Raw genomic sequence first — 22,034 nt, 5'->3', positions numbered from 1 at the left:
TGGATAGTGTCAGGTAAGTAATCTTGTTCTGTAGCTTTTATATTCAGTCACTCTGTAGTACTGAGCCATATCAACATGTTGTCCTTTGATGGGGAGATCATTTTCATTGTACAATCAAAATTTAAGGCTTTTAATGAAAGTACTGCGAATATTATCTTAATGACTGTTATATTCTGGATATTAAGGGTGAGGAAGTTATTGGAGGGTGAGAAAGTTATTAAGCCAAATTTGATCTGAAAAGCATTGTGTTTTCGAATATTTGGATGAGAAAATAATTAACGCCGGCCAAAAGAACCCAATACGCCCATTTCGTGAAATGAAATGAAATTATTCATGAAAACGACAATGATTAATTGATTGATTGATTGATTGATTGTATCTTGCTTAACGTCTCGCTCGAGAATTTTTCACTCAAATGGAGACGTCACCAAGACCGGTGAAGGGCTTCGAATTCTCGGCGCTTACGGTCATTGAGCAGTGATGGTTCTTTAGCATGCAACACCTACTGTGACACGGGTCATCCATGTTTAAGGTCATCTCCGAGGACCCGTGATATTCACACCTGATGCCGAGCGCTTGGCGATAGAACTGTCACTAACTGTTTTAACGACTTAGGTCTGTTACGGCCGGGATTCGAACCCCGACCTTCCGCATGCGAGGCGAAAGCTCTAACCTCTCGGACACCGCGGTGAAAATGATAATTTAGAATTAGGACTTGCTAATAAAGAAAACATTTTAAAAAGCGTTGTGACGAAGTTTCGGAATGTGCCTCTGGATCTAGCGAAATTCAAATACAGCATGAAAATATGTCTTTCAAATTTAAGATTTGATGCAATATATTAATTAATGGCCAATGAATGTTTTTAAGATGTGAATCTCAAAGTTGGAGCAGAGAATTCTTCTAAGGGGAAATATTGTTTTAAGTGTTTCAGTGGTTTTTCCGATATCTGTGTTGATTCTTACTTGTAGGAAAATTGAAATTTGTATCTCTGTGACAAATGTATTGCCTTTCTCTTATTTTCAGTCTACCTTAGACGTCTAAAAAGTCATTTGGTTTTCCTGGCACTGTCCAATAAGTTGACAACTACTGTCCATTATTTAAAAAAAACGGACAGTACCAGTCCTTTCTTTAAAATATTGGACAGCATTTGTCAACTTATTGGGCACCTGAAGGTAATCTTTTCACTATAAGTAGACTTTATTCTATATAAAAGTCTAAAAAGCCAAAGAATTGCGTAACGAAAATTATCTGTATCAACGACAGTTAGTGCTCCGTATGAGAAAATCAGAACATCAGTAGATATAAAAATCTTATTTGACATTTAATATTACAGTTCATAAATACATAATAAACAGTGCATATGGAACATGAAGCTGACATGTACCAGCTAAACCTTTTTAATGAATCATACCTCTACATTTTTCTCCTTGCCATCCCTTTTTACACATACAAGTCCCTGTCATGCGCTCACAGTTTGAAATACAACCAACGCTGCAAACATCGTAACATTCGATTCCATATTTTCCATCGATACAGCCATTATCACAACTCCCAGAATTCCTGTTACATCCGTTTTTACAGCCTGGGTTGCATGTCCACTTACATTTATCTTTGTAATATCCTATTTCGCAACCATTAGTGCATGAACCAGTTACATTATTACACAGGTTCCCTTTACAATATACGCTACATGCATTTGAGCAATTGGGTCCAAAGAAAGATACGCCACACTCTGTAAATAGCATTACACATTCTGTATATATAATTTGATATATTCTGTAAATATCAATGATACGTATATATATATATATATATATATATATATATATATATATATATATATATATATATATATACACCTTCTTAAATACCTGCAAGGAGGTAAATTACAACATAATGTAAATAGGCAACGTTTATTTGAATGTTCACAAGTTTACTTATTCTCACAGAGATCTCCTGCCCAGTTTGTTTTACAGCCCCCATTGCAATGTCCGTTGTGTGCATCACATGTTCCCGACTTACAGTAAGGACTGCATGTTCTGTTACAAAATTGACTGTAATACCCAGTGTTACAGCCACTACACACTCCAGTGACCCTGTCACAAGACCGGGGACTATACTGGGGGTCACACTGGTGTTCACATGTGTATCCATAATAAAAGTCAGCACACCCCGTGGTACACATTCCGTTTCCTTGTTCACAAGTGTTTCCTATGCAGTATTGGCTACACTGTGACTTGCACATTTTCCCCCAGTACCCCGTGATACAGCCCTCGGTGCAGTATTCATTAGATGTATTGCATGCAGAATTTACACAGGTATCACTACAAGCTGTAAAGTGATAATGTCATGTATATTAAGAATAAATTGTTACTTTATCTAGCTTTGCGTGTTATGTATATGACTACCATTATGTTTATTGATTCGCGTTGAGTTTAGATAGATTACATTTCTTGTATCTTGTTTTTTCGTTAACCTATCTGTCCGTCACTAGCACCTCTACTTCAATGTGATGCATTGTGTGTCGTGGTCAAGTACAAATGATGTAAATTTCAGATACTTACGACACGCCCCACTAATGATGTCACATGTTGAACAACCATGACAACGTGAACATGATTCTCCATATCTCCCTACACTGCAGCCTAAACAATACAATGAAATTCATCATATTGCCAATACTCTAAATGAAACTTAATATCGTATTGCATAACTAGCATGTTGTAAAACAAAATATATGCTGGTGTAAGAGGAAAAGGACGCTTCCGAACTGTTCTCATAAGTGATTCGAAATGTTTATATTTTAACATGGTGACTAACAATCCTACAAAATATAAACAAATTCCGTTTAGCGGTGGGGAACAAAACACATGGCACGAGCCTTGTTTATATAACAAAGAATTGTTAGTGCTGTATCTCACTTATACCTCAACAACTAATTTTGGTTGACCATTAGAAATGCTTTAGTTAAGCATTGTAAACAATAAAAATGGAAATTTAAAATTTGAAAATGTTCTGCTCAAATCGTACACATGCCCCTTTAACTAATGATTTTGACTGTGTATTACTTCGTTTGCTTAATGAGTATAACAGGCTCACGGTGGTTGTGGCCGGTCAGCAGATATATTACATCCTCTTAGGCTTCCGATCCCACCTCTGTTATGCCCAAGGGTCCATGTTCAGTGGCGGATTTAAGGGGGCGCCCCCCCCCCCCCCCTAAAATTCTCAAATTTAAAGTAAATCGTGGTATCTTGTTTAGAAAAATGTTCTAAACGATCAAAAAAGCAATAATTTCTTCCACTCCCGGAGAAGGAAATGACAAAATCTGTTGATTTCTAGAATTACTTTATTGGAAGAACTTTTTTTTTCAAAAACCCTCAAAATTTGCATCATTTTATTAATTTCACCTTATTAAAAATGATAGAAAATAGTACAAATGACTAAATAGGAGACATATTTTAAGCCCTATAAAATCTGTTAAATACAGGAGCTTCCGTCGCTTCGCCACCTGCCCCCCCCCCACCACCACCACCCAGGGCTTCACCCTGGACCCACTGGGGGTCGCCTTATAAAGTAACGAACTCGTAACCGCAATTCCTGGATCCGCCCCTGATGTTTGCCCTCCTTTTATATGTCTAGAGGATTTATGAGATTGATTACTGTTCATTATCTTCACTTTCGCATCTTAACCTAATTATACCTTGCATGTTGACATTGTCGAATCAAAATTAAAAGTTAGATCTTTTCGTACATTCACCTAATGAAATCGCAGTGATGTGGTGACTCGATACAATACATCTAACCATGTTACCGATGTCATCAATCACAGCATGGCCAACTCAAAAACATTTCAATATCTTTAAAACTTCAATATATATTTTGAGTTTTTGTTTGCACAATGAGTTATCGTATATTTAGATATGGAGTAATATTTTGATGATATGTTAATAAATGCAACATTGTGCAAAATATCCGGATTTTTCTGAATGCTTTTCAAATTTGATTATTTTTGAAAATAAATAATTTTCTAATTATCACATGTACCAATACGGGAACATATTATAAAGTGACCCCCCTCTTTCACTATGTGATTTCACGTGATGAAGCCTTTTACACACACCATATTTCTGGATGATTGATTAGATATTGTTTAACGTCCCTCTCGAGAATATTTCACTCATATGGAGACGTCATCATTGCCGGTGAATGGCTGCAAAATATAGGCCTATGTTTGGCGCTTACGGCTTTTGAGCAGGGAGGTATCTTTATCGTGCCACACCTGCTGTGACACGGGACCTCGGGTTTTGCGTTCTCATCCGAAGGACCGCCCCATTTTGTCGCCTCGTACGACAAGCAAGGGATACTGAGGACCTATTCTAACCGGATCCCCACGAGACTTTCCGGATGAAAGCACGGTCATAAAATAACATACGTATATGTATATGAAAGCGGAATCACAACAGCATAGAAATTGTATCGAATAACAAACATACTGAGATTTACCGGTGGTGAAAATCTGAAGAGATTTTTAATCTGAAGAGATTTCTTGGTGGGAAGTCGGACATACTGTGCCCAGAATCAGACCGGAAGTTGCATGTAATTACAATATAGAGGCTGTACACCGAATGTGCACAGAGAGGATCAGTTTTAGCGCCAAAATATACATCGAGTCGGACTTTTACTGAAAGAAACTATTTCAAATCTGACACTTGTGAAAGAACCATTATTATCATACCCGTTTTTATCCGGGTTACAAAATGTATGTCTTTTATTTCATGTGTTTCCGTATTCTGGCATTTTAGCGCCAACTCTCGTTTGTCAGTCGTACGTTTTCGTGACCGTTATATTTTACGGCCCCTACAGTATGTTATAATCAGTATTATTCGTATGAGTAAACATTGTGTCATCATTATCGGTTTAGGTGATTTATTATCGGGTTCGTTTAACAAAACAACTGCTGTTTCGATTTGTGTATAACACTATCATGTTTATTTGTTTCTTATTGTAGATTTTACGGGTTTCATGGTCGACGAAGTTAAAAAAAGAGAGTAGATATTATAATAAGCAATGAATTTTGAATAGAACAGCAAGGTAATGGATCTTGAAGAATTATATTGGTATAAACTTTATTCATTTTTTACAACGTTAAACATGATAACTTCACTTATTCAAGCATTTGTTGTATTAAAATTAGTTCAAAGAAAATGTCACACGAAATAAGAAAAGTTCACAATTGACACCCACACAAATGTACGCAGTGTGATACTCTCAAACGTTCACAGTGGCATTTATACATCCAAATAGCATGTCCTGCTTATGTGAAATTTCAGTGTAGTAGCAAAGAATGACAAAATGGGGGACGGGGTAAGGGTCATGAGCATTTGCATTACCATGGATTTACTAATGAAATTCGAACAAAAGCATTGTACGGAATATACACCCCCCCCCCCCCTGTGAAACACAAATTCTTTATTATAAATTGTCATGTAGTAAATTTACACCAACACCTTTGCTGTTTCACGGTGAGAGCATGTGTTTACAGACCAAAACACGGCGAAAATGCTCATTCTTTGATCAATTGCAAATGAGGTTAAGCTATGAAAAATGAAGATTACCATTTTTTTACTCAATATTGTAAAATAATTTGACGAATTAAATGGTCATATATTTATATCAATAAGCGTTTTAAAATATATGATGTTTTAAAGCCTGATTTCAAAGAACATATTTTCTACCCCGAATCACAAGGAGTTGTAATTTAGGGGCAATTAATCAATTAACACTAGTATCAAAATTAACAATCGATTACTAATGAATTCTTAATTTCTACTTTGCACTGAAAAAATCTCATTAGCATAACTGTAGAGTTTTTTTTTTAATATACGAGTTACGAGTTAAAATATAGCGGGTATCCAGAGTTACGATCGTGATTCTTTCCCCGTGCCAGTCTGTACCAAAACCACACAATTGTGCCCGAATTTTATTGTTTGCAGAGCTGCAACACTATCTTGCAATCCCCGCTCAGAGGGTACATCAGCAAGGGAATTCTCATTTGCATGATACTGTCGACCTCCATCCTCCCTTTACCGATTTTTCGCATTTGAGAAGTAAACGATGTTTAACGGATAATTATAGCCGATGAATTGACTTTCTTTCCAATTCACCATGACGATACGAGCTCTAAACGGCAGGGGTCTAATTATCATAATATGATATCGAACTTTTCAAGCCATGTGCACAGCAGGTAGAAAAGAAAACGAAGATGACGGCGTGATATACCTTGTGAATAGTTTCTTTATAGGAAGATATTTTTTTATTCAAATTATTGCACAGGTTTAAAACGTCGAGAGCCTGTGTTATTAAATTATATATGTCAATTTGAATTTTTTAGAGTTCACATTACCATAAACTTCTATCTCACAAATCTCCAGCACAGGCCCACTCAGGTTAAGATATATAGCTTCCTGGGCGTTGTACGTGGTCTCCACGATGACGTATCTCGCTGTTTCTTTACAAGAAATATCAATCACGGATGGAGGCGTGGCCAGGGCGGTTGTGTTGTCCTTGTAACAGCGTTTTCTCTGTGACGTTAAGGTTGTAGTGGAGCCCGCCGATCCGTTTGATACATCTAAGTAGAACTGACGAAATCGATATGGACACCAATTAGCTGTGTAAGAAAAAAACATTTTGTATCTCACATCGTTTATTATGTAGTAGACAGTCATTAGCTGATTATGTCCAAGTCGTTCATGTATATTTTATCTAAACGATACGACACATATAAGAAATCCCCAAATGCCAGGTAATTCTTTAAGCAACCTAGACATTATTTTCAGATTAAGCGAACTCGGGTTATCCAATTTGTACAAAACATAAATATTCATGTGATTATTAGTTACACTGTTGTATTAACTTAACATATATAACAACGTACGAGATCATAGAAATAGAACAATTGTGAAAATTTACATGTAAAATACACTGCATCATATTAATCTATGGAGACCGCCTTACCATCATTTCTGTAGTATATTTTCACAGATTCCAAACTATATTCGCCTCCAAGGTCGACTTGGAACCACGCTATGGAGTGTCCTAGAGCTGTGTGTGAACACTCTCTGTATGTCTGGCCTTTATTTCCGTCAATGGATCTACTCGCTAGAAATGCCCCCTCGTGTGTGGAGCTTTGAGAAGCTACTGTTCCTTTTTTTCTGCTTAGATTTACTAAAAAGATAATCAGTTGATTCAAAATCATATTCAGTAAATGAGTATTTTAGAAAAGTATACATGTGTCATTATCATCATTAAAGTAAAATATGGACAAAATGTACAAAAATACATCAGAAGTACGACCATTGATAAACAATAATAGCATAGGTTAATTCTTTACAATATGTCACATGTATCTGATCAGTCTATACAGATACAAATGTACGTGCATGGGAGATTACAACTTCATATTTTCCCGAAAACATCATATTTTCTCATCATACCCCAGCCTTTTGGAAGCCTCTTGCATTTTCCATTAACTTCTACATCAAGGTAAACGCATTTTATTGTGACACAATACAATACGTCCGATTCATATCCCGTAAGGCGTGCATGTAAACGTTTGTTTAAACGCGGGACCGGGGTGGGACTACAAGTTTCTGATGCAGTGTAATCAACAGATTTTAGCGGATACACCAAGTAATCATCATTCAGAGAGAATTACATGTATGCCATTTCGATGCTTGTACATTCTAATACGTTGACATTGCTACAGTTATGACGACCACAGCCACAAATAGTACACGCACAAATCCGGAACTGTTTCGCAATTTTATATTGTTGCTTTGTTTTGGTAAATAAGCAATTTATTGCATGATAGTAGGTAATATTTCTTGGGTGACGAGATTTTCATTAATATCACTCATAGTAATGAATGGTAAAAAATGTAACCTTTAATGAACTGATGAATTAAAGGACGAACGGAACCCTCCTCCCTTTAAGTAGGAATATGAAGTCTGGACAAAAGAGAAATCATTAGTTTCCTTTTCTTTTTGTCAACATTTTAGTGGTTCGGCGGAAATTCCATGATTTTATATGAAAAAATGCATTGATTTTAATATTGTTTTTTACTAACAGAATTAAATATATGTGAGATACGAAGACATTGTAAGCCTGTAAGCTAAAACCTTCATAGATATCCCAGAAAGGGGGATTAAACCCTCGAAATCTTTCTAAATACGGTTTCTACAGTGCTGAAAGTTGTAGTGAATAACATATTGAAAACCAGTATGTCGTGGAGCTCGCCTTTAACTTTCATTCATTTCACTTGTGTGATCTCTTGTGCGATATTCCTCGGCATTCAGGACGAGAGCAACAACAGAGTAACGGTAAGGAAGTGTGTTTTCCAAACAAAACGTTTTATCGATAATAAGAAGCTACATTTTACATCCTGTTCACTTCGGTAATATCGCATCAAATTTAGACTCAAGTACAAGAAATCTGCTCGTCACACAAAATGATATATATTTTTTTACTAGAATAAGCAACAAGTATAATCACTTCCACGAAAGCAAGAAACAGCAAAAGACCCCGATATACGGTAATTGTTTTAATTTTCACCACACATTCTCTCGCATCCTCAGCGCACATATCCCCCCACACACACACACACCCTCTCTCTTTCTGTAAGTCTGGGGATTTTCCAATAATGGAATTATAGAATGAATTCATCTCAAGTTTTGCAAGCTTTAACTACATTTAAAACAGTCAACATCAAATGTCATGATATATGGTGAACTTTGTCGATACCCCATGGGAATCCAAATTAAAACGATGATAGCCTACAGGTCAAAATCAATTAGTGGAAAAGAAACAAAGGTTGCAAATTCGTTTTATAAATTAGGATTTATCATAATTTAAGAAATAAAAGGGAAAACGTTTGAATTGAAAATATTAAAAATATTTTGAACTCTTGTGGACTTTCTAACATTTGGTTTTATCATGTAATGCAAGGTGGTTAAAAACTAAAGTGAAACTAACATTAATTGATCATTTAAACAAAATTGGCACTCTTCGCTTCAAATTTCACCGAAAGCATTAAACTACAGAATTTATAAAGAAGAACTGAAATTTGAGAATTATCTTAATGTATTATCAAAAAATGATGCGATTAGATTTTGTAGATTTCAAACATGCAATTACCATCTACCGATTGCAAGTGGGCGTTGGATTAACAAACCAAGAAAAGATAGAATATGTACATACTGTAATTTACAAGAGATTGGGGATACATTTCATTATCTATTCAACTGCAATGCAATGCAGGAACAAATAATGAAATTTTTATCACTTAAACAAATAAGAATTAAATTTTTTTTTACTTTTAAACAAATCATATCTAACAGCAAATACATTTTTTATAGAAAATTCTGTACTTTCATTAAGAAAATAAATAAGATGTGCTCCCCTACCTAGAATGCCCATACTTCACATTAATAATAACACGGTTTTATTTTCTAAATTGATAATATACTTTATTACACACATGTATTATTTACTAAATGTATATATAATAACTTTTTATCTTTATATCTCTGTATACCATTGCACAATGGTGATGAGATCCAATAAAATTGAACTTTCACACACACGCAGAAATCTCTCTCTCTCTCTCTCTCTCTCTCTCTCTCTCTCTCTCTCTCTCTCTCTCTCTCTCTCTCTCACTCACACACACACACACACATTACGCAGCCATCGTTTCTTGTTCACACACTACGCAGACATCATTTCTCGTTCACACACCATGCAGACATTCCCTCTCACACACACCACGCAGACATCCCCCCTCTCTCTCTGCACGCAGTCATCCTCTCTCACACACACATCAAGTACCCCTGCAAGTAAGAGCCTCGGTTAACGTCCCTACGCCCCTCATATACCTCGGTGCCAAGTCAAAAGTATCTCGCCGTAAACCTCTATACTATGCTGAAGTAACACACATCACGCAGAAATCCTTTCTCACACACACCAGTGGCGGATTTAAGGGGGGAGCAGCCGGCGCCCCCCCCCCCTAAAATTTTCAAATCTAAGGTAAATCGTGGTATCTTGTTTAGAAAAATGCACTAAACGATAAAAGAAGCAATCATTTCTTCCACTCCCGGAGAAATGAATGACAGAATCTTTTGATTTCTTGAATTACTTTATTGGAAAACTTATTGTTTTTTCCAAAACCCCTTAAAATTTGCGTCATTTTACTAATTTCACCTTCTTAAAAATGATAGAAAATAGTACAAATGACTTAAATAGGAGACATATTTCAAGCCCTATAAAATCTGTAACCTCGGCCCCCACCAGGACTTCGCCCTGGACCAACTAGGGACCTCAAGGCGGCCCCCAAACCCCCTGCCTCATAAAGTGGCGCCCCCCGTAACCACAATTCCTGGACCCGCCCCTGCACACCCTCTCTCAAACACCACGGACTCATCCTCTCGTTAACACACCACGCTTAAACAGTGTATCCTCTCTCACACAAAACATACACCACGCACGTATTCATTCTCTCTCTCTCTCTCTCTCTCTCTCTCTCTATCTCTCACCACACACACACATAGTTTTTCGAGTCCTTTTTAAATCGTCTTTTGGTGATTCTAAATATTTTCACACGATGCCTTGAAGAAATACGGGTCATAAAGAGACTTCTCAAGCAAATCCGTCCCATGTAGCTTTAGGTCAAGGTCGCCTGAAAATCCTGACCCTGTCTAATCCAGTCTTGACTTTGTTCCTGTTTGGCAGTTCGAAGAACAAAATATATAAACTGTACTTAACATACAATGTAAAGCGCCACTTTAGGATAACGAACATTTATAAGATATATCAGTAATGTACATACTACTCTATTAGCTAACAAAATTTAAAAAGCAGATCGCTAAATTAAGAATTGGAATTTCATTCATTTATTTACAATTTTAAGGAATGAAACATTTTTTTTTTTGTTTTAAGCATCGGAATCGGGATGCATTCGTTTCATATTCGTGTTCATCTTCATATTCGATTCATGTTCAGAAACAGTTCTATATATGGGTATGTGACTTGAAAACTTTAAGAAAATTAAATACAAAGTGATATAGAACAGGAAGACCTCTGCCAAAATAGTAACTTTGAGGATCCATTGGGTAAAAGTTCTGACTGCGGGGTGGGGCCAAACTTGGTATATATATTGCATACGTGCAAAACATATAAATGATATCTGCTTTAATATCATTGATAATAAATTGAATCCAATTGAAGCATCAACTCAAAGATAGTTGTTTGTTTTATATCTCGCCTAGAATAATCCACTCATAATTGTTCAAATCTAGCACTCAGGTAGCAGTGAGGGTTCTTTAACTTGTCAACGCCTGTCGCAACGCGGAACCCGTGATTCTCATCTCTAAACACAATCATATTCATAATCAGAAAGTAATTAATTTTTAAGCGGTCTCAGTCTCAATAATGATATGTACATTTATCTTCTGTAGCGTTAAATCGCAATGCAAATGTATTTGATAAAATCAGAATAGAAACTGTAAATTCCTAAATATACGCAAGGGATTTATTATCGCGTGAATTCGCGAGAAACATCACTCGCGAAATTAAACTACTCGCTTTTAATTTTATATTGCCAAATTACATGTAAAAACTCTTGATCAAAAGAGCACTCGCGAATTTAACTTCTCGCGATTTGACGGCCATGAATCAATTCGCGATAATAAGTACTCGCGTAAAATTAGGAATCTACAGCAATTGTTTTAGGAGAACCTGGCATTTCTCTTATCTACATAATTGTTGTTACTTAAAGAGGTGACGCATAGAATATATTCACATTTCCTGTCATTTTGTCTTTGATATACATGATTGATTGATTGAATATTGTTTTACGTCCCTCTTGAGAATAGTTCACTCATATGGAGACGTCACCACTGCCGGTGAATGGCTGCAAAATTTAGGCCTATGCTCGGCGCTTATAGCTATTGAGCAGGGAGGGATCTTTATCGTGCCACACCAGCTGTGACACGGGACCTCGGTTTTTGCAGTCTCATCCGCAAAGTGCATGCACGTGCGGATTGGTAATTTTGACCATACAGAACAGTTAAGGGTTATTAATACCTACCTATGATATGAAAATCAAACCATTTCAATGAACAACAAAGAAGTTAGACTGATTACAAAGTTAGTGTACTAAAATAGTGATCCGTGCAGACAAATGAATACCATTTTTCACATCTACATATGATATACTATCATCCTAGTAAGGTTTCATATCGATCCCTTATATATTCTGATTTTTCATTTTTTTGGTACCAAAATTACAATGCACGTGGGTTCGCGTGCATGTACATACCGACAAAATGACTATCGTTCTGTACATCTACAGACGCTATACTGTCATCCTGGAAAGTTTCATATCGGTACCTTTTGTAGTTTCTGAGAACACCCCCAGACACAAAAGTACCGGAGAAAAATAATAATAACTAGAAAACCATTACTAGTAATGAGTAGGTCTTCCGTTATACTACTTCCTGTTGAGATTGGAAGCTCAATTTTTTTACTCCGTCTTTTATTGTTGCTTAGCACATGCAAGAACAAAGTATCATTTTAAGAACAGGAAAACATACGCCCGGAAGTAGATTTAACAAAAATATTCAACTTTAATCTAGACATCCTAAGTGTCAGTAACATATATAAAAATCAATTGAATTACTTTACTTGCAAGCTAGATTTACGGGTAATTTAAAACACCAAAATTAAATTGTTTTTCTCTTAAAACTGGAAGTTGTCATTTTGTTTCCAATGAATTTTCATTCTACACTTTAATAATTCTCAACTAATCATACATTTAACTTTCGACAAAAATACCCATGTTTGAGACAACTTCCGGTTTTTCGGTCGGCACTTCCGGTGGACATATTTTACATGAACAAGACCTAATCATCATCCATATTAGCCCCAATATCTGTCAAAACCAAACAAAAACTTTAAAAAATTACATTTTTATATCGCGTCCTGTCACGACCGGAAGTAACGGTTACGTATGATTCTCACATGATGCAAACAAACTGATGACTGACTATCAGTTTTGAAAACTTGAGACTTCAGTCGTTCACATTTGCAGAGTATTAGCTTGAACAAATTCTCATTTTGAAGACTGCAAATCTCGCGACCGGAAGTAGATTTCACCAAAATATTTTACGCTATTCTAGACATTTGCAATGCCAATAATATACAAGAAAATAATTTGTAATACCCATATTCAAGCGAGATTTAAGGCAAAGTCAAAAACTCAATTTTTCTAGTTTTTCTCTTAAAACCGGAAGTTGCCGTTTTTGATTCCGGTATAGCATCAACATATTTCAAAACTACAAGAATGAAACAATAAACTAGTATTCGTTTTGCGTCAAAAGAAAAAAAATCTGAAAATTTCGATTTCTTTGATCACTTCTGGTGAGATCAAGTAGTGACGGCTGACGGAGTTAACCATATTCGATAAACCTACTTGTCATGATCTATCATTCCTGAAAGTTTGGTGCCTTAATGTAAAAATTAGCCGTTTACGAGATCTCCCGCGGACAAGATCTCTTCTTAAAAAACGGAAATTGGACATATCTGACGATCGGGAGTGAATTTTGAACATATGAAAAAAAAACCTCGGGGTATTTTCATTCTCTATCATCCCTGAAAATCTAAGAAATCATGGCCCCCGGTATCTGCAGAACTATGGCTCTCTGAACAAATATTTGACATAACAGAGAGCTACAGAGCCACCCCTTATAAAAACCTTCGATTTACGGCGCACAAAAAGCTGCGCACGGTTGAGGCCATATGTCGTTATATTCTTGAGTTGCTGTCTCATAAATTTAATATCAAAAAATTCTTTAACATATTTTCCTACTATATTTGTGTCTAAACATACCTTCAAATATTCATTAAAGCGCCATACGACCTGAAAACTCCCAGCTTCAAATGATTTCGTTTGTTGACTACTTATACACACTGATGCAATCTCACACAGTCGCTGTGTCATTCAGTGTTTAAGATATTTTATAAGGAGAGTGGATCTCTCGATGCAATTGTATAGAATATTTAACATAAAGCACAAACAAACAATTATAACACCCAACCTTACGTCTACCCCTAGGATCTAAACGATACATGTGATAATCAATTAATTAATATATAAAGCACTAAATAATCACAACTAGGTACTGAAAATTTTCACCCCAGCCCGGGGTCGAACCAGCGACCTAGCAAGACTGTCAAACAAGTGCGTAAGTCCACTCGGCCACAACGACTTCCCCTAATAAAGGAAGTTTTGTTATGCTCCTAAAGCGCTACTTATACACACTGATGCAATCTCACACAGTCGCTGTGTCATTCAGTGTTTAAGATATTTTATAAGGAGAGTGGATCTCTCGATGCAATTGTATAGAATATTTAATATCAAGCACAAACAAACAATTATAACACCCAACCTTAAAATATCGTATATACTTATATCAGAAGCTGACATTATTATAAGTGGGAAAGTGGCCAAAGAAGATGGCTGCGATCCCTCTTTGTAAGAAATTATTTTCAAGGTGCCATATTATTTTTCTTTCATTATCACCCCTTAACAGAGAAGGGACAATAAACTTGAATTTCATTTACCCAAGAATGTTTTGTGGCAAGTTTGGTGCAGAAGTTGAAAAAGTGAAAAGTTTACAAGACTGAAAAAACGGATGAGTGATTCATGTGACTTAAAATAATATATCAGTACTTATAAGCATGGCATAAATTTTGTATTTCTTTCTCGATATTTCAATGATTTGTGGTCTTATGTTTTTAAATTCGTGGTTTATATGCCAATTGGATGTTTGTTTCTTTTACGTTCATTCGTGATCCTTCACTCTTGTTGAGACATCACCACTTGCAGTGTCACATGTTTTGATCTATGAGTAACACTTAGGGCAGTAGCAGTGAGAGTTCGTTAACGTGCCAAAGCCTGCAGCGGCATGGGACCTCCGTTTTTAAGGTCATATCCGACAGATTCGTAACTCTTACTTGGACAAAAACATATCCATAGTGAGAGAACAAGTGATGAAACTAGATTTAGTTGAGAAAAAATCGCAACTTTTGAAAAAAACAATTGGTGAAATTACACATAGTTTGAGGAGGGGGTTTGAGGAAACGAACAAATTAATCAGCGGTCTCCAAGACAAAAGTGATGGTTTAGAGTTCGGCATGGGGAAACTTGAGGGGTCGTTGAGGGCCATGGAGTTGGAGAACAAAAGATTAAAGGATGACAAAGTGGACTTAAAAATCCAGATCGATGAGAGATAATTTGCTATTTTCGAACATCCCGGAAAGGCGGAATGAAACTCCAGTTCTAAAAATGGATGCAGCGCAAGTGGGAAGTCTGAAGTTTGATCGCGTACATAGAATCGACGGGTCACGTACACCACGAGTTATAGTCGCAAAATTGAACGAGTTCCAACAGAGACAACTAGTGAAAGGGGTGGCTAAGAACCTTCGTGGAACAAACTTCTATATCAACGAACAAACGCTCCAGAAATCGTGGTCGAACGCAAGGATCTCACCAGGATAATGAAGAAAAAACGCGATGAGGGTAACGAAATAAGACTTGTTTACAACAAGCTGTACATCAACAACCGTCTTTACTGACCCAGCGCGAGTGACCGGCCTTCAGTATAGGAAAACGCTGGGGATATTCTCAAAATATGTTCCCGGAACATTAATAGACAAATCCATCAAACAATAAATGATCCATCATTTGTTTCACTATTTAATTCATATGATATCGTTTTCTTATTGATATCGATGATTGTGTAATCAGAGAAAAATATTTTTACAAGTGTTTCCCAAGGAAATCTTGTGAGGGTGGAGGTTTAACTCTCATCTATAAAAAGGAGTTACATGATTTTTTTATCGTTGGAAAAGGTACAACATGAATCTATTCTTTGGGTAAAGTTATATAAAGATAATAAACTAAATGAACTGGTATGTAGACAAGTCCATTGGCAGAACTCGGGGATTACCACGAATCAGGATCTCGCTTAAATTTCTGGCTCTAAACTCTGTGTATTCCATCCTCATTACTGGAGGGAATGTGGGGGTCACCTTTGTTTACCTTAGGGGCGGGCTTGACCCTTGTGGTACCAAGGGCAAGTTTTGGACTTTTCCCTGTGTATGGTACCAGGGGAGGCGGGATAGAGTGAGGACCTGAGCCAGTACTTGATTTCCTATTCACATGTGGTATTCTCTCTTGTTATGGTACGACGAGGTCTCGCTCATCACGGTCACCCGTGGATGCCTCTTTTGCCAGTTGATGGAGGCATTTGGTGATTCTCCGGTTTCCGCCTGGGGAACTTATACATTATATAAGTGGATTGTGACAAATAATCGCCACAAAAAAATGTAATATTCTAGTTTTTCATTAAAGTTTTGTAATTTATATATTTGTCACGTTCATTTCTGCATCTGGAATTAAGATATATTTAAATGACATGTAATACTTTTTTCAGCACAATATTGTTGATGGTTTACCCACGATATCTGAAATGTTTAAATAACATTTAAATATGTACTATAAAATTAACAACAAAATTAACAGGAAAATTGACACTCCGTAAATAAAACGGAGCCAAATTTCGATATCATGTTAATTTGTTACGCATTCATTTTTTTTTAATGTTTACGCGTTTTGCAAAAGACACTGACATAGAGAATTGGAATCAGGGCAGGTCCAGATATTTTTCAATGGAGTTCCAACCCAAGTTTGTACCTTTTGGCGGACGAAGACCCCAAAAAACAAAAACAAAATATCTTTTTCTTAAAAATGTTCAACCAAAAAAGGAACCCCAATAGAAAGAAAGAAAGAAAGGACAGGAGAGAAACATCTCATACATGTAGCCCCTAAGTTATGTGAGAAAACAAGTGGATTTCTGTATTCTTTATTCTTCGTGGATCCACAATCATACAAGGAGCGTGTGATTTCTTCTAGTTTACCCAAAGTAAGAAATTTGCATTATAAGAATTTTAGATGAAACAATGTAGAGGAGTTTTGCCAATGCTTCCATACATGTGCATGTTTAAAAGGGTGCAATATATAAATTTATACAAAACAAACTTACTTCGTTCGAATCACATTTGATATTTAGTCATTATTTAAAACTTAGACGTATTTGACGTCAACTTGTTGTGATGCTTTCTTAATGTTACAATTCCGTGACCAATATTGTAGTGCTCATGGTTGCTAGACTAATTAATCTAACAGATATTGCTCCAAGGATTAAGAAATTAAAATTATAAAATCCCTCCCAATGATGTCTCAGTCATGCCTGAAGTGATTTAGTTTTTATCTCATCTGTTGTCATTTCATTTTGAATTAATTCAATGGAATCAATTATTATGCAAGTCAAATAATTAATATTCCCTGGCGACACACTTTTACATCTTTTTTTCATATATTTCCAAAGTTAAAAAAATAATCATTTGTTTATTTTGATGTGTTTAACTAAAACACTTAGTAACTCATTGAATTAAGAAGTAAAAATGAAAGTTGGAATTTATCTATTGATTTATTTTGTGTATTTATTGATGATTAAAGTGGAACAATGTACCAAGTAAAATATAAATGATCATTTCAAAATCGATCATTATCATCCATTTCTCAATCTTGTGAAATAAAATATTAGAAACATCAATATTAAATTCAAATTATTTCGTGTTTAAACCATCCCCATGGAAGAACGAAATACCGGCGACCCCCCCTCCCCCGGTACTTTTATATCAAAACCGGCTCATTTAGCACTCGTTACATACGATGAACAATCTTTTATAAAGTATGTAAAACAAGGAGACAAACACATTCGTACTTACCATAACAATATCCTAGTTTGATTATTAGAAAGACGCAAATCCACCGCGTTAAAGCCATTGCTGCATTTGTAACAACAGGAAGTAAAAAAAAAATGCATGTAGGACACCGTACAACTGGATGTTCTATCTCTTCATCTTCACTGTGTATCACCGCTACTGGATATTGCTACCAGTCGAAGCGAGGACGCTTTTTAAAAGTAATAACACACCAAGATGAGAATGCTTTATTTTAAACCACTTTTTATGTATATTCTGATGTCTTCGAAATAGACATGCAAAAAAAAATTGCTTTTCATCAGAACCATTTCACAGAAACCTGCTTAAAAACTTCCATATCATACGCGTATTCAATATTTCTTCTTCTTTTTTAAATTCATGCCCCCGGCGTGAAGGTGGGGCTAGAGTGGTGTTGATGGTAAATTTATATCTAAGTAAACATTCTGTAATTATCATATTGTCACACTGATTTTGACTACGGATAACTGCGTTTACCTGATGAAGATATAGGGCTCACGGCGGTTGTGACCGATCGACAGGGGGTGCTTACTCCTCCTAGTCACCTGATCCCACCTCTGGTATATCTAGGGGTCTGTGTTTGCCCAACTCTCTATTTTGTATTGCTTATAGGAGTTATGAGATCGATATATATATATATGATTTACGCAGTGATGTTACAGTTAAATCAAATTAAATATACTTAGTAAATAATACGTAAAATGATATCTTATTGCATCGTCAACACACATACACATGTATCAGTATGCAGATAATACATGTAAGTTGACGAAGTTACAAACATTTTATACCATCAAGAGATTCTCTCATTTTTTATGCCACTTGATGCATATGAAACCAACTGGGGTAAAACGTCATACAGGTAGTTATTGATAACCAAATATTATGACATATTTCCCGCAATAGAGGCGCGAATATATTTTTAAATTCTCAAGAGCAGCAAAACTATAAGCTAAATTAACAAGCTTGTGTTCTTTATGTTTAAACAAGTCAAATAATATAATTGGGGGAGGGGGGGGGGGCATTTTAGTTGTCCAGACCAAACTCTTTGTCTTTTGACATAGGCCTTTGATATTTGGTATGTTGGTGCAATGTAAATAAGTTTAAAGGACACGTCGCATGTTTTTAAACTTTTAAATTCTTTCAGCAAAATTAATTTCTTCCATGCCTAAAACTATTTTACATGTGTTATAATTGAAACAGGTTGCGTACTATTCGAGTTTAAAAGCGATGAAATTCAAATATTGCGATATGCATCTTTTCTTCGATATTTTACGCGCCATTATCTGTGATGTCATATGCAACCTCGAGTGAGAAGGTTTGAAAACAGTTGTTAGCCATTTCATAAACAGATTAGATTGAATTGTTAAAGAAGCCAATTATCATATAAACGGCTTTTAAATAAGTCTGCATTAGGGTGTTTTGTGCCGTTTAAGGGTGTACTAGTAGTTGGTAGAAAGGAATTATACTGTGGATGTTTTTAATTTTCGAAGGAATGTGTGAGGAAAAAGACGTGAATATTTTTGTCGGTACAACGACTTTGCCATATTAAAACCTAGTAGCATTTATCCCTGTACTTTTTCAAAAAAGCATTTGGACAAAGACGTAGATAAACTATCGAAGCTAAGCACTGTTAAATGCAGGCCTACAGCATACATGTATGCATTCCGTTCTGGTCTTCGAATTCAATACACACTCGCACCAACTGAGCCCGTCCTTAGGATTTCTATGGCAGATTCTGCCATATTTTTATGGCAGAATCTGCCATGGGCTCCCTGGAGGCCTTCGTGTATGAGGTATGGTATTGGTATGGGTATATATCGTTAGGTGACCTTCGTCCGACCTCGGAGGTTCTTTTTCGATTCTCTACCCCCACCCCGGGGGTAGGGCTTTTTCGTTAAAATATAGCCAATTCGGTACATGGGGTGACTTGGAGGTGGGTTACCGGACCATGGACTCGGTTTTTGGAAATTTCCTTTCCCGGACCGGAAATGATCCGGACAAAATCGGAAAAAACCCATGGCAGAATCTGCCATAGGCCCCGTGGAGGCCTTTAAAGAGGGTAGTAGGTATTATTGTGGGTGTATATCATAAGGGGACCTTACTCCCACCTCGGAGAGGGGGTTTCCCAATTATATGCCCCCACCCATATCCGGAGCAGAGTCCGGGAAATCCGGAAACCGAGGAAAATATCACTTATTCCTTAATAAAAAGCTTAATAATTATCCGATCAGAACTTTGAGATAGGACAATAAATTAAAAAAAAAATATGCGATGAGAAATATTTGCCCGCGCCCATGGAGAATCTTAAAAATGCACAGTTTTTCGGATGTGAAATCTTTATTTATTACTCGATCTTAAAGTGTCTTATACCATCTTATTCGTCTCAATGAGACGAAGAGAATGATGTCAACTTCATTGAGCTAGGTTTATGTATAAGAAAACCACAATCCCAAAACTTGTATTTTTCACCCGTCGAAAAAACTCTAAGTCCAAAATCACAAGTTTTTGGGGGGTGAGATCTTTATTTTTCACCCTAGCAATTATTGGATGACATATTCTCTCTCGTCTCGTTAAGACGAAGACAATGACATAAGATATCATGGGATAGGACCATTATTATATTTATTTATTGGAGTACATCAAAGTTTTTTATATCAATTTGTTCGTCTCAATAAAGCCCCAAATTATATGCAATCAGATCTGGGGTATCTTTAAAAATATTAATTTTAGGTGACCATAATTGATTTTGGACTCTAGCGTCCGAGACGTATATAGGCCAAATAGGAAAAACTTTCATTTATCAAGCAATCTCAGACTTCTTTACATCATTCTTTTCGTCTCAACGAGACGAACAAAATGACATAAAGAACTTTGAGGTAGGACCTTCAACAACAAAAATATGTCCTCGATGGTAGATTCTGCCATGCACAATGAATTACATAGGAAATACATAACTTTTCGAAGACAACATATTTATTAATTGTCCTATCCTATAGTGTCTTATATCATGTTGTTCGTCTTAACAAGACGACGAGAATGAAATCATTGAGCTAGGTCTATGTATAAGAAAATCACAGCCCCAAAACTTGTATTTTTCACTCGTCCAAAATCACAAGTTTTTTGGGGATGAAATCTTTATCACCCTAGCAATTACTGGATTAGATATTCTTTGTTCGTCTTAACTTGTCCCAATAACCTGTCCTCTGCACCAGTACGCTGGTCTGGGGGACTTTTTTTTAAATCAAAATATATAATATCTATGCATATACTTTGGCATTAATTACAGGTGAAATAAGAAATATCCTATTAAAGTCAAAAAACTTTATTTTTCAAGTTATGTAATAGATCGTTATACTATCATTTTCGTCTTGAAAAGACGAGAATGAATATGTAATCAGAGTTGCTGTAGCTTGAATATTGAAAATTCTACCCTTGAAAACTCGTTTTTGGACTAAGACTTTTTCGGCAATTAACTTAAAATGCTTTTTGGGACTCATCATCTTATTTATCAAGCTAGAAATATGAACTTGATATCACCTGTTTCGCCTCATTGAGACGAAAAAGATGATATAAGGAACATTAAGGTGTGACAATAAATAATGAAATCAGCCCCAAAAAGCATTTTTTATCACTGGCTGTAAAATGACTAAGTCCAAATTGTAAAAGGTTTAGGGCATAAAATTTTCATTATCCACCCTACATTTATTTTAATTACATATTCTTTCTCGTCCTTTTAAGACGAAAAAAAATATATATAGCTCAAGTAATAAAAATTTTGCCACCTGAAATACTTTACATTCCTATTGAGATTATGTCCCTTTTAGGAGGGTAAATAAGAAAGACATATTCATGTCCTAAAACTTTATTATTCAGGATATTTAAAAGATCATTTTTTTCGTCTTGAGGAGAGGAGGAGGAATATATAATCATATTTTATGTAACATGAATAATAAAACATTTGACCCCAGATAACCTGATTTGGGACTTGGACTTTTTCCGGCGAATGACTGAAAATGCTTTTTGGGGTTCATCATTTTATTTATCAAGCTAGAAATATGAACTTGGTATCACCTGGTTTGCCTCATTGAGACGAAAAAAATGATATAAGGAA

The 22,034-nt window shown here is 35.9% G+C and overlaps 1 protein-coding gene across 2 annotated transcripts in view; it reads right to left on the bottom strand.

Annotated features, from left to right (window-relative positions):
- Positions 1 to 22,034, bottom strand: part of LOC130046634 (cell death abnormality protein 1-like) — a 42,849-nt gene that overhangs the window by 13,978 nt on the left and 6,837 nt on the right. Inside the window, exons 2-5 of one of the 2 annotated variants that reach the window (XM_056147143.1) lie at positions 7,016 to 7,225; positions 6,405 to 6,668; positions 2,566 to 2,646; positions 1,413 to 1,733 (exon numbers count right to left, since the gene is read on the bottom strand). In XM_056147143.1, coding sequence (XP_056003118.1) covers positions 1,413 to 1,733; positions 2,566 to 2,646; positions 6,405 to 6,668; positions 7,016 to 7,225 — 876 coding nt within the window. Of the gene's footprint in view, positions 1 to 1,412; positions 1,734 to 1,915; positions 2,333 to 2,565; positions 2,647 to 6,404; positions 6,669 to 7,015; positions 7,226 to 22,034 lie in introns of those variants that run through there. The other variant, XM_056147144.1, reaches the window with a different exon arrangement.

This window comes from Ostrea edulis, chromosome 8 (assembly GCF_947568905.1).
Source record: "Ostrea edulis chromosome 8, xbOstEdul1.1, whole genome shotgun sequence".
Lineage (NCBI taxonomy): Eukaryota > Metazoa > Mollusca > Bivalvia > Ostreida > Ostreidae > Ostrea > Ostrea edulis.
The sequence above is the reverse complement of the archived record's forward strand: the minus strand, read 5'-3'. Positions and strand labels throughout refer to the sequence as shown.